This window comes from Macaca fascicularis, chromosome 9 (assembly GCF_037993035.2).
Source record: "Macaca fascicularis isolate 582-1 chromosome 9, T2T-MFA8v1.1".
NCBI lineage: Eukaryota > Metazoa > Chordata > Mammalia > Primates > Cercopithecidae > Macaca > Macaca fascicularis.
Window position 1 is genome coordinate 78,367,919 of NC_088383.1, and position 14,558 is coordinate 78,382,476.

At 39.9% G+C, this 14,558-nt stretch overlaps 1 protein-coding gene across 7 annotated transcripts in view; it reads right to left on the minus strand.

Moving 5' to 3' along the window:
- The window catches only part of MYPN (myopalladin), a 124,932-nt gene that overhangs the window by 15,555 nt on the left and 94,819 nt on the right, over nt 1–14,558 (minus strand). For all 7 annotated transcript variants that reach the window (XM_065521037.2, XM_074001987.1, XM_074001986.1 and 4 more), the window contains 3 exons: nt 7,161–7,382; nt 1,763–1,912; nt 737–819 (listed from right to left, as the gene is read on the minus strand). In XM_065521037.2, coding sequence (XP_065377109.1) covers nt 737–819; nt 1,763–1,912; nt 7,161–7,382 — 455 coding nt within the window. The remainder of the gene's footprint in view (nt 1–736; nt 820–1,762; nt 1,913–7,160; nt 7,383–14,558) is intronic.

A 14,558-nucleotide genomic window follows, 5' to 3' on the forward strand; every position in this document is an offset into this window, starting at 1 on the left:
ATTGGAGACAACAACAAAAACATTCCATCAATATACATTCAATCATGAAAGGTTTCTGTTTTATTAAACAAAAGATGGTAACTTACTTCAATGGGTCTGATTTACATATTATGTGTGCAGGTGCTACTGATGGTTACAAATTTTGAACCATTAAAAGCATGCCAGGTTGGGAGTGGTGGCTCATGCCTGTAATCCCAGCACTTTGGGAGGCCAAGGCAGGAGGATTGCTTGAGGCCAGGAGTGTGAGACAAACCTAGGCAACATAGCGAGACACCTGTCTCTACACACACATAGAAAAATTTAGCCGGCATGGTGGCATGCGTCTGTAGTCTCAGCTACTTGGGAGGCTGAGATGGGAAGATGGCTTGAGCCCATGAGTTTGAGGTTGCAGTGAGCTATGATCACACGACTGCACTCCAGCCTGGGCAACAAAGTGAGACTTTGTCTCTAAAAAATAAAAATCAAACTTAAAAAAAAAAACCCAGAGACTAGTGCTTGTTAAACTTTACTATGCTTGTGAATCACCTGGGAATTCTGTTAAAATGCAGATTCTGAGTCAGTAGATCCGGAGTGGGGCCTGGGATTCTGCATTTCCAGCCAACTCCCAGGTGATGCTGATGCTGAAAGTGAAGGACTACCTTTAATTAAGAATTCATGGATCCAGTAGTTTGGTGCTCATGATAGTGGGGAGGTGCTTGGGAAGGACCTAGAGAAGGGGAATTCTTATTGTTTTTACCTGTGAGACTGACCAGCAGAGGTTAGTCGACTGCGAATGGGCAAACTTTGTACCATCAAGTGGCCAGAACAGCTGATTCTCCCCTGACAAACAGAAAATGAACAAGATTAAAATAAGAAGAATCTCACACTTTTTCAATGTACATAAAATTTTCTGGACCAGAACACTGTGAAATTTTGACTATTATGAGTTTTTCTTTGGGGGAGAGGAATAAAAACAATAAAATCAATAAAATATGATTTCTTAAATCACTGTTAATATTCCGGGGGAGAGATTTTTAAGAGTATGGTAATGACTTTCATTTTAAACTGAGATATAAACAGCACAAAGGTAAAAAGAAATTTGAATTCTTATGTATTTAACGTTATTTGCAGTCATAATTTAAAAGCATGGCCAAATATTTTCATACGTTCCTCAACAGAGACTCTTTAAAACTAACATTTCAGTAGGAATGGATGTTATAGTTCTGTACTTCCTACTCAAATAGTAATTGAAGATGTTTATTCTGCCACATCTTTTAGGGGAGTTTTAATATTTGCCTTCATTCAGAAAAGGAAAGTGGATGATTATGGCTTTCCAAGTTTAAAAAACAAAACAATCCAGAACTGTGGACATTATGAGTTTGAGGGACATTCACAAACCTTTGCAAAGTAATTTGCCTATTCGCTAAAGAACAAAAACGACAGATCATTCCTGATAGAATGATTGGTCAATTGATTTATTGACTCTTCAAGAGAATCAATGTGTTGAGAAACACAAGACTGAGTTCAATAAGTCTGCAAGGTATACACAGTGAAAAAATAGTACTAGTGTCCCTTGACAAAGGCTGAAGCATTCAGTGACCTGTTAGTGGCTAACTAGTCTTTTAAGTTGTGATGCTGTGCCCTAGTTACACACAATCACAATGCTTCTCATTCATTTTCCTCAGCAATCCTTAGTAACTCGCACTTCTCAAGGTCTCATTCACAATGACATCAACTGCTCCTTCCTCAGAGTGCAGCACAGCGCAGAACCCTGCGTCTCCACCTGGGGGTTGGCTGCCATGATGGTGTAGTTGCCATCGTCATCACTGGTGGTGGATTCAATGTGCAGAGAACATGTCCCATCTCCTTCTCGCCTCATTTTGCAGTGCTCATTTCTCTTAGAAATCTGCTTACCATCTTTGAACCAGTAAACCTGAAATGAAAAATTATCAAGATGTACACTGTTTTGTTTATCTTTAGAGGTTAATAAACTAGGGTCTGGGGTGAGGCAAGGGACAACTGCCATCTTTTAAGTGACCCATACTTTATGAAGCACTTGGAAAAAAAACTTATAAAACATATTAAAAATGACTGTATAATCTGCCCCTCAACTTGTACCTACATAATACTATTTAACATTAAATGTTATTATTTAAGTCAAGAATTCAATATAATTTAGGACTAAGATGAAGTTTTTGACGATTTTTCTTGTGCTTCATATTTAGTTTTAAAAACTACCCTAAGGAATGGACATGTCTTCAGAAGCAAAATAATGAAAACCAGGAGACGGGATATTTTCTCATTACCTTATTTACAAGTTCAAGTCTCCTGCAGTTGCAGATCTCAGCACTTAGAATAAGTCACCTTGCTTGAAAGGTTAGTATGGTTTGTTGCACTAAATGGAATGAGGCTAGGATTAACTTGCTAAATTTCTCATCCAGCCAAAATGTAAATATCTATGTGTGTGTGTGTGTGTGTGTGTGTGTATACGTGTGTGTGTGTGCATGCACATACACATCTATCTATATATGTCATGTTAAGTTTTGCATGTGTGAAGGAGATCTCTCAAAGACAGAGGAGATAAATACTGGTTGCAGCTGTCCTCCTCTACTTTTCCTGGTTACCTAACCATACATGATAACACTATGCTAATGTTTATGAAAGAAGAGCAGAGAGATTCTCTGCCACAAACCATGCTGGGTGTAAATCCTTCTCTCAGCTGACTGCCAAAAAATCTGTTGATTTATGTGATTTTTCAGCATCCAGTGATAATGATGTGACATTCTTAGCATTTACCAGCCTAATAGTAATGCTACAAATATAGCTCACTTTGTACAAGAACAGGTACCCTGTGGATATTAAATAGATATTAAGTAGACAGAAAAATATCAGTTTGGTGAGCTTGATGGCTATGAAAATCAATAGCCCAAAATATAGTATCATGACTAGGACACTTATTTTAAACTTTTATTAAAATTTGAACTTACCCATAAGTCTAATTTCTTTTTAGCCTATTTAATGATCTCATTCCTGATGGGTTTTTTTTAAGTGAAATTATCTGGGCTTTGCTAATTTTCTGGTATGGGTTTTCATTCTCTTTGTAGATACTTCACTAGAGTCTGATAAGACTTTCTTACTAAAAGGGAAGTTTATAGCAATAAATTCCTACATAAAAAAAACCCAGAAAGACTCCAAATAAATTAGCTAAAGAGGCATCTCAAGGAACAAAGAACAAACCAAATCCAAAATTAGTAGAAGGAAAGAAATAATAAATACAGAGCAGAAATCAATGAAATTGAGACTAAAAAAATACAAAAGACCAAAAATACAAGAGATGAAAAGTTGGTTTTTAAAAAAGATAAACAAAATTCACAAACATTTAGCTAGACTAAGAAAGAATCAGAGAAGAGAGAAGACCCAAAAAAATAAAATAAGAGATGAAAAAGGAGACAATACAACTGATACCACAGAAATACAAATGATCACTAGAGACTATTGTGAACAACTATATGCCAGCAAATTGCAAACCCTGAAAGAAATTGGCAAATTCCTGGACACATATAACCTACGAAGACTAAACTACAAAGAAATAGAAAACCTAAACAGACCAGACCAATAATGAGTGATGAGACTGAAGCAGTAATGAAAAAGTCTCCCATCCAAGAGAAGCCCAGGGCCTAATGGATTCACTGTTGAATTCTACCAAATATTTAAAGAAGAACTAATATCAATTCTACTCAAACTATTTCAAAAAATTAAAGAGGAGGTAATACTTCCAAACTCATTCTACAAGACCAGCATTATCCTGATACTCAAACCAAAGACCCAATAACAACAACAGCAACAACAAAAAGACGACAGGTAAACATTCCTGATAAACATAGGTGCAAAAATCCTCAACAAAATACTACCAAACTGAATTCAACAACACATTGAAAAGATTATTCATCATGATCAAGTGTGATTCATCTCAGCTCTGCAAGGATGATTCAACATAGGCAAGTCAATAAACACGACACATCACATCAATAGAATCAAAGACAAAAACCATATGATCTTCTCAATAGACAATGAAAAAGCACTCAATAAAATTCAGCACCTCTTTATGATAAAAAACCCTCAACAAATTGAGTGCAGAAGGAACACAACACAATGAAAGTCATATATGACAAACCCACAGCTAATACCGTATGGAACAGGGAAAAATGGAAAGTCTTTACACTAAGATCAGGAACAAGACAAAGATGCCCACTTTCACCACTTTTATCCAACATAGGCCTAAAAGTCCTGGCCAGAGTAATTAGGCAAGAGAAAGAAATAAAGGGTACCCAAACTGGAAAGGAAGAAGTCAAATTATCCTTGCTTGCAGATGACATGATCTTATGTTTTAGAAAAATGTAGGCTCTATCAAAAACCTCTTAGGGTAAACAAATTTAGTAAAGTTGCATGATACAAAATTAACATACAAAAATCAGTAGCATTTCTATACACTAACAGCAATCAATCTGAAAAAGAAATCAAGAAAGCAATACAATACCTACAAAAATAAATAAATAAAATGCCTAGGAATACATTTAACCAAAGAAGTGAAATATCTCTACAAGGAAAACTATAAAACACTGAAAGAAATAGAAGAGGGCACACACACAAATGGAAAGATATCCCATGTTCACGAATTGGAAGAATTAACATTGTTAAAATGTCTATACTGCTCAACGTGATCTTCAGATTCAACGCAATCCCTATCAAAATACCAATGGCATCCTTTGCAGAAATAGAAAAAACAGGCTGGGAGTGGTGGCTCATGCCTGTATTCCTAGCATTTTGGAAGCCCGAGGTGGGTGAATCACTTGAGGCCAGGAGTTCAAGACCAGCCCGGCCAACATGGCGAAATCCCATCTTTATTAAAGGTACAAAAATTAGCCAGGCTTAGTGGCACACAGCTGTCATCCCAGCTACTCGGGAGTCTGAGGCAGGAGAATCGCTTGAACCTAGGAGGTGGAGGTTGCAGTGAGCAGAGATCTCACCACTGCACTCCAGCCTGGGCAATAGAGCAAGACCCTGTCTCAAAAAAGGAAAAAAAAAAATAGAAAAAGCAATTCTAAAATTCATATGGAATCATGAAAGACCACAAATAGCCAAAGCAATCCTGAGCAAAAAGAACAAAGCTGGAGGCATTATGCTACCTGATTTCAAATTATACTATAAAGCTATAGTATCCAAAACACCATGGTACTGGCATACAAATAGACACATAGACCAATGGAACAGAATAGAGAACCCAGAAATAAATCCATGTATTTATAGCCAACTCATTTTTGACAAGGGCACCAAGAACATATATCGAGAGAAAGGATAGTCTCTTCAATAAATGGTGCTAGGAAAACTGAATACCCATATGGAGAAGAATGAAACTAGATCCTCACCTTTCACCAGATAAAAAAATCCACTCTAAATACATTAAAGACTTAAATGCCAGGCCTGAAACTATGAAACTACTAGAAGAAAACAATGGGGAAACGCTATAGGATATTCGTCTAGGCAAATTTTTGGGGGGTTAAGACCTTAAAAGCACAGGCAACAAAGGCAAAAATAGATAAATGGGATTACTGCAAGTAAAAAGCTTCTGCACAGCAAAGGAAACAATTAACAAAGTGAAGAGACAACCTACAGAATGGGAGAAAATATTTGCAAAGTATTCATCTGACAAGGGATTACTAACTAGAATATATAAAGAACCCAAACAACTCAATAGCAAAAAACAAAAACAAAAACCAAGACTGTTAAAAATGGGCAACAGACCTGAATAGGCTGGGCATGGTGGCTCACGCCTGTAATCCCAGCACTTTGGGAAGCTGGGGTCTCCAGGGTGGATCACCTGAGGTCAGGAGTTTCAGACCAGCTTGGCTAACATGGTGAAACCCCATTTCTACTAAAAATACAAAAATTAGCTGGGCATAGTGGCGGGTGCCTGTAATCCCAGCTACTCAGGAGGTTGAGGCACGAGAATCGCTTGAACCTGGGAGGCAGAGGTTGCAGTGAGCCAAGACTGTGCCACTGCACTCCAGCCTGGGTGACAGAGTGAGACTTTGTCTCACGCACACACACAAAAGACCTAAATAGACATTTCTCAAAAGAACACATTACAAATGGCCAACAGGTATATGAAAAAATGTTCAACATTACTAATCAACAGGAAAATGCAAATCAAACCCCAAGAAATATCATCTCACCAGAGTTAGAATGGCTATTACCAAAAAGACAAAAAAATAACAAGTGCTGGTGAGGATGTGGAGAAAGGGGAACCCTCATACACCGTTGGTGGAAATGTAAAGTAGTGCAGCTGTTATGGAAAACAGTATGGAGACTGTTTTCTCCAAAAAACTAAAAATAGAACTACCATATGATCCAGCAATCCCACTGCTGGATCCAAAAGAAAGGAAATCAGTATGTTGAAGAGATATCTGCACTCCTGTATTTATTGCAGCACTATTCACAATAGCCGAGTTACAAAATCACCCTATATTTGTCCATCAGTGGATGAATACATAAAGAAAATGGGGTATCTATACACAATGGAATATTATTCTGCTATAAAAAGAATGAATGAAATCCCATCATTTGCAGCAAAATGGATGGAACTGGAAGTCATTATGTTAAGTGAAGTAAGTTGGGCACAGAAAGACATGTATTGCATGTTCTGACTTATATGTGGGAGCTAAAGGAAATGATCTCATGGAGGTAGTGAGTAAAATGGTGGTTACCACAGGCTGGGAGGGGTAGACGGGAGAAGGGAATGAAGAGAGGTTGGTTAATGGGTGAAAACGTACAGTTAGATAGAAGAAATAAGTTCTAGTACTTGATAGTACAGTGGAAAAATTATAGTTAATAATAACTTGTTGTATATTTCAAAATAGCTAGAAGAGAAAAACTGTAATGTTCCTAATACACAAAAAAGATAAATGTTTGAGTGATGGATATCCCAGTTATCCTGATTTGATCATTTCACACTGTATACAAGTATAAAATATCGCATATACCCTAAAACATGTACAACTATATCAATAACAAATACAAAAAAGAAGAAAAAACATTGTGTATATGTTTTAAAGACCTTCTTGAAGGCACTGTCTATAGTTCCATGCTGTTAGGTGGCCAACTGGCTTGTCATCTTCCCCTACCTTTGGAACAGGTATCCCAACAATTTTGCAGGTGAATGTGACTGGAGAGCCTTCTGTGACCCGGAAGTGCTTGAGTCTCTTGTCAAAGATGGGAGCAATACACTTGCCCGTGGGGATCTCATCATGTTGAATTTCATCATCTGATTCATCAACAGGAGTACGTTCCAAGCGAAACTCTATTTCATTCATCAGCCTCTGCTCAAAGCTTGAAATTTTGTACTCCTGTCAAAATGACAAACATGTTTCAATTTCCATATGGCAAGGAAGAACATGTCCATCAGGACAATTGAGGAAGCCACTTTTTAAGATTCAGACATTAGATTTATACCATGAAATCCAAATAAACCAGATATGTTCCAGATCTAGCTTCTCACCATGGAGCACTAAAGGAAATGTCAGTGTCTCTCCTAAAATCCCACATGGCCTTAGTGCATCCTGACATTCCACCTGAGCATGCAGTCCCAGTAGAATTCTGTAGGAAATGGAATGTAGATGGAATATAATTTTCAGAGCTAGATTAGTGTTCCTTTCAATATGGATAACTTCCTATAGAGTTATTTTGGCAAAGCCATTCTGAACTGCATTCTGATATATGCCTGCAACGCCTGCATCACCAGCTTCTTGTCTCTACTGGATTTTTCCATCTTCACACTTGAGGAAAAGCTGTCTTGAAAAATATATCGCTACTGTAACAATACAAGATGGTGAAAAAAAAAAAAAAAAAAGATGCCAGGCACAGTGACTCACACCTGTAATCCCAGCACTTTGAGAGGCTGAGGTAGGTGGATCACCTGAGGCCAGGAGTTCGAGACCAGCCTGGCCAACACGGCAAAACTCTGTATCTACTAAAAATACAAAAATTAGCTGGGTGTGGCGCTGCACACCTATAATCCCAGCTACTGGGGTGGCTGAGTTATGAGAATTGCTTGAACCCAGGAGGCAAAGGTTGCAGTGAGCTGAGATCATGCCACCACAATTTAGCCTGGGCAACAGAGCAAAACTCTGTGTCAAAGAAAAAAAAAAAAGTAAGAAAGAAAGAAAGAAAAAGAAAAGAAAAAGGAAAAAATCTCTCTTAACTCCATATCTACTTTCACTGCATCTCTCTGCCCCCCTCACAACAAAACCATTTGAAATAATCCTCTGCTGTTATGAGATCATTTCATTGTCACCTATTGTCTTGCTAACCTACTTCAATTAGTCTTGTGTTCTTTTTGTTCCTCTGAGATTGCAACTGTCAGGGTCTTCAAATATGCCACATCTAATTGTCATTTATCTATTCTTACCTTACTTGATCTAAGCAGCATTAGACACAGATGACTACTTTTTCCTTTTGAAACATTTTCTTCCGTGACACACCATACTGGTCTTTCCTTCTCTTTCTCTCGCCGCACCAGTCTCCTGTGCTGGCTCCATCTCTGCTCTAGGTGACCTCATCCAATGTCCAAGCTTCACATACTTTCTGCTCATGACTCCCAAATCCATATCTCCAAGCCTGGTTTCTTTCCCAGAATTCCAGAGTCATATACTACTATTCTACATTATGATGTCTAATGGGCATGTCAAACAGGATGGCTCAAACAGAACACGCTTGATTTCTGTCCCCCAGAGATACTCCTAACCTCCTTTTCCTCATTTCAGGAAATGGCACCACTATTCATCCACTTGGTTAAGTGATTAAACCAATGTTTCTCACACTGTCTACCATGAAAATCCGGTTTTAAAAATTTCCAGCCTGCACTTTTGTAAAGTAAAATAAAAACAAATTACTAGCAAAATGAAAGAAATGCAAAATTATTGTATACTATATAAAACTTCCCTGTCAAATTTCTATAAAATTTTCTGAATTGTTATCCTTTTTTTTTTTTTTTTTGAGACAGAGTCTCCCTCTGTTTTGTTGCCCAGGCTGGCGTGCACCCTCTGCCATGCCCAGCTAACTTTTGTATTTCTAGTAGAGACGGGGTTTCACCATGTTGGCCAGGCTGATCTCGAACTCCTGATCTCAAGTGATCTACCCACCTCAGCTTCCCAAAGTGCTGGGATTACAGGCATGAGCCACCATGCCTGGCCCTAAATGATTACTCTTAATTTCTGTGCTAATCTCAGGGCAGAGAGGTGACATCTTGCAGGCTGGCACAGGTCCTCGGACCACACTTTGACAGCACTAAGTAAACCCTAAAACTAGGACTCATTTTGGATTCCTCTTACTCCCTCTCCCTGCCATAGCCTGCCCATCAAAAATGTCACCTCCCCAAAGCAGCCTCCCCAGATCCCTTCATCTAATGTAACTCCCCATTCTAATTCTCTACATAGCACTGGTTACTATCTAGTATTTTTCTTGTTTGTTTATTGATTGAATGATTGAATCTCCAAGTGTTAGAATGTTAGCTCCACAAGAGCAGGGATCTTGTTTGTCTTCCTTCCCCCTATACTGACAGCACCTAGAAGAGTACCGGCACCATGGCAGGTGAGCACTTAATAAGTATCTGAAGAGCGAGTGAATACATGAATGAAATAGAAGCAATCATTTGTTCTGACATTACCACATCTTTGAGGAATCTGGAGCCATGTGCTTGGTGTGAGAGTGAGACCTTTGGTTAAACTTATGGCTCTAGTTAACCCTAATTTTATAATTTAGGGGAACTCTATGGAGATGGTACTGGCATGCTCCTGAAATGGAATTTGGAAGCACATGGCTGATATGCACCTGCCCCTAGTCAGTGGGAGAGTGACTGAGTTCAGCACTCGTGCATTCTCAAGCTAAATCACGTTAGTGATGTCCTCTAATTACTGTCTTATACATTCAGTATAATCATCTGAATTTGGATAGAATTTTAACTTCAGAACCACAGAAACTAAGTGTTTCTTGGTTTTAATTTGTTGGAATCAATTTTAAATCTGCTCCTCTCTGCCACATCTCAAACTGGGTAAAAAAAAGTAAGTACCCAGTTCTTATAGGGTGGAAAAAGTGATTAATTTCCCATAAAGTTTATTAATTTTTAATGAGATCATTCAAATCAGTTAAAGTAAAAGATCGTTACTGGATTCTGAAACCAGATTTAGTTGAAATATATTAAGATTATTTTCTACATTATAGGAATATTTTTGGGAAAAGTTAATAATTAAAGCTTCCACTATCCACCTATTAGGTGAAACTATGTGAAACTGACATTTTTGTAGGTCAACAATGGTAGACTATCAGAAGTTTCATATGATTCAACCTAATTCTTCACAATGACCGTATTTTCCATAAATATATTATATGGTCTCACAAGTTTGAAGTATTTTCTAGACTTGCCAGTTTAAAATCACACCAGGAATTTTTTTTTCTTTGTTGGACTGTATTCATGATTCTAAATTGATATTACTTTTCTTTTTAACAAATTTGGGTTTATTTTCCAGGATGTTTAGAAGTAAACCAATAAGTCGTTTTATTCCGTTACCATGTGAGATAGGTGCTACATTTTATTGTTTATTATTTTCAAATTACATTCAAAAAGAATAATTCACATAGTTCTCACTCCACATGCAGATCCTAGACCCCAGACTTTTCATGAGGGTGACTTCTCCATTTATTTCAGGCTCTGTGATCATTGGTGGAGAGGGGTGTGGACTGGGTGCCTGTGTTCACAGGGAGAAGTGCCTAGAGGTGCTGACTGAGCCTGTATCTGGCAGGGGGTGTTGGGGAGGGTACGTGGATGGCACCCACCCTAGAGGCCACTAGGGAATTAGCTGGGGACTCTTGCTATGGGTAAATCATAAAGAAAAGGTTATTGTTTCCTAAAAGCTAATCTGTGCTTTTCAGAGTTTTCTGTTCATATTTCAGAAACAAAGACTAAAGCAAGCAGAAGTCCCAGTTTCTTTCTTTTTTTCCTCTTTTCTTTTTTCTTGTCCTTTCCTTTCTTTTCTTTTCGCTCCCCGCTTCCTCCCCTCTTTCATTCCCTCCCTCCCTCCCTCCTTCTTTCTGATGTGATTTCGTCATGTTACCCAGGCTGGTCTTGAACTCCTGAGCTCAAGCAATCCACCCGCCTGAGCCTCCCAAAGTGTTGGAATTATAGACTTGAGCACGCCCAGCCGGAAGTCCCAGTTTCCATCATCATCAAGTTACAGTCATCCACCCTTAAACCGTTAACAGGAATGGGGAGGCTGTATGGCTTCAGATGTTTCCTTTTCACCCACCAGAGATTTTCCTCTTTCTTCTCTCGATGCTACAGATCCTGGTCCTCCACCTCCCATTTCCAGCCCCAACTTCTCAGCATACTCCCGGGACTCGAGTAGTGCTGACCAGCGAAGGACAGGGCACAGGCACCGAAAGCCAGAAGGGAAAGCTCCAAGGCTTCGTCTCCCAACCTGTCCCTTCCCTGACACTGGGGCTGCAGCTCTTTCCCCAGACTTAGTCCTGGTGTTGTCCATTGCCCGCCCTCATTCCATTCCTGTTTCCTCTGCTCCTATCTCACTTCTACATCCTGCCACGGTTTCTTAAAGAAATGCCTCAAAAAATACAAAAATTAGCCGGGCGTGGTGGTGTGTGCCTGTAATCCCAGCTACTTGGGAGTCTGAGACAGGAGAATCGCTTGAACCCAGGAGGCGGAGGTTGCAGTGAGCCAAAATCATGCCATTGCACTCCAGCCTGGGGGACAAGAGTGAAACTCCATCTAAAAAAAAAAAAAAAATGCCTCCAACAGTTAACACTGGATCTGGGTTTACTCTGGGTCATTTATTTGGGTCATTCATGCATCCGATCCTTTTATCAGTTCTCTATGAATGGCCCTTGTTCCTATGGGACTCTGTGAAGAAAAGGGCATATCAAGGTGGATATCAGACTCTTTTTACTCTCACATAGTCTGTTTCCAGTTATTCCTGAAAACCCTTACAAAGGCTTTTCTTGCTTCATATCAGGATATTACATATCTGAATCCAAATTACCAGGAACAAAAGAAGAACTTGAAGGATTAAGAGAAACAAGAAGACCAGTCCCTGAGGTCTATAGAATAAAATAAAAGGAGTCACCAAGGAGCCAGCCCAAAATGGAGAAGTATTCTGGGGGGTTTTCTTTTTTTTCTTCTTGAGACAGGTTCTCACTCTGTCACCCAGGCTGGAGTGCAATGGCGTCATCACTGCTCACTGCAGCCTCGACTCCTTGGGTTCAAGCAGTCCTCCCATCTCGGCCTCCCAAGTAGCAGAGACCACAGGTATGCACCATCATGCCCAGTTAATTTTTAATTTTTTTTCTAGAGATGGAGTCCCCCTATGTTGCCCAGGCTTATCTTGAACTGGGCTCAAGCAATCCTCCCACTTTGGCTTCCCAAAGTGTTGGAATTACAGGCATAAGCCACTGTACCCGGCCTCTGGGGGTTTTCAATAGGCAAGAAGTCTTAACCTTCTATGGCTTCTTATCTTGTTTTATTATGTCCTCAAATTTCCAATCCATCCATACCACCTCTAGCCCCTATTCTAATAGAGTTCTTGCTACAAGCTAAAGAACCTTCTCTGCAGTTTCTATTGCCTGACTAGGGAGAGCTGGTAAGTTCTTAGCTAACAACACTGTTAGAATTATTACAGGGAAAGATGAATTACTGAAATTCTATATTATGAACTATTTTTTTTCCAAAAAAATTTTTTTTTTTTTTGAGACAAGGTCTGGCTCTATTGCCCAGGCTGGAGTGCAGTGGTGTGATCTCAGCTCCTTGCAAACTTTGCCTCCTGGGCACAAGCCATCTTCCCATCAGCCTTCTGAATAGCTGGGACAACAGGCACACAGCACCCCCATAGCTAGCTAATTTTTGTATTTTTGGTAGACGGCGTTTCGCCATGTTGCCCAGGCTGGTCTTGAACTCCTAAGCTCAAGCAATCTGCCCGCCTCAGCCTCCCAAAGTACTGGGTTTAAAGGCGTGAGTCACCATGCCTGGCCCCAGAGAAATATTATTATACATGGTGGTAAGTTATGACTATACTTATACTTCAGAAACTCAATCGGTTATAGATATACAGCCTTTAAGCACCTGCCTGAGAATATAAATACCACATTGTCTCTATGTATTCCAAACAACAAATTTTAGGAAGTTGATTTTAAGTTGGGGCCTGATTTTACAGAATTTAAATACTTGAATTGATTTAGCCAAAGGAACTACAGAAGCAATATGATGAAAATATGTGCTTTTTGTTTGACCATAAATGTGTATAGTAAATACACACTTGGCTATATATTTATTATCTTAACCAGTACTCCAAGTTGAGAGGTGATGAAAACAGAGAGCTCAATGAGTTGTTTAAAATATACTATTAGAGGCTGGGTGTGGTGGCTCATGCCTGTCATCGCAGCACTTTGGGTGGCTGAGGCAGGCGGATCACCTGAGGTCAGGAGTTTGGGACCAGCCAGGCCAACGGGGTGAAACCTTGTCTCTACTAAAAATACAAAAAAGTAGCCAGGTGTGGTGGTGAGTGCCTGTAGTCCCAGCTACTTGGGAGGCTGAGGCATGAGAATCACTTGAACCCAGGAGGCACATGTTGCAGTGAGCCGAGATTGTGCCACTGCACTACAGCCCGGGTGACAAAGTGAAACTCCATCTCAAACAAACAAACAAACAAACAAACAAACAAACAAAAAAACAAACCAAAAAAACCAAAAAAACATATATATAAAATATACATTATTAGTAACCAGGCAGTGAGGATACACTTGTAACTAGATTGTAATCAGAAGTTCCTACTGAGGCACCAAGATGGGCTAGATATCAGAAAACAAGTGACTTTTGAGATATACTGTTCTTCAGAAATTTCAAAGCAGGTGCTTAAGAACAGCTTAGATGATTTCAACCTTTTACCTCCATCACAGACACAAGAGTCAGGAGGGAGAACACCCAGCAAGAGGACTTTGAAGAGAGCCATTAATGCCTGTGAGATGCCTACCTCCATCCCTAACCCTGGGGTACTTGTTTCACCTCAAGTTTAGCGAGGGAGACTAAATGGACCCCCGTGGAGAGGGTCCATTGGAGAGCTCGGAGAGCTTGCTATGCCTCCTACAGTTAGGGGGACACAAGGGTTTGCCATCTGCCCCCTGCCTGAGAAATCTGAAGAGTGAGGAGCAAGCTGGCTGTTTGGGGATGGGCAAGCAGAAGGCTGTCTTGAGTGGCCTGCAGGCCTACAGTGTGTCAGGGCAGAGGGCGTGCTGTGGTTCCCATCGTGCATCCGTAGGCCACAGACAAAACAAAGTCAATGTGGGATCAGCTTAGGTCCTTTCAGGATCAGGAAAGGAAGGAATCAGGAGCAGAAGTTAGGCCGGGCATGGTGGCTCACGTCTGTAATCCCAGCATTTTGGGAGGCTGACGTAGGTGGATCACCTGAGGCCAAGAGATCGAGACCAGCCTGGCCAACATGGTGAAACCTCGTCTCTACTACAAA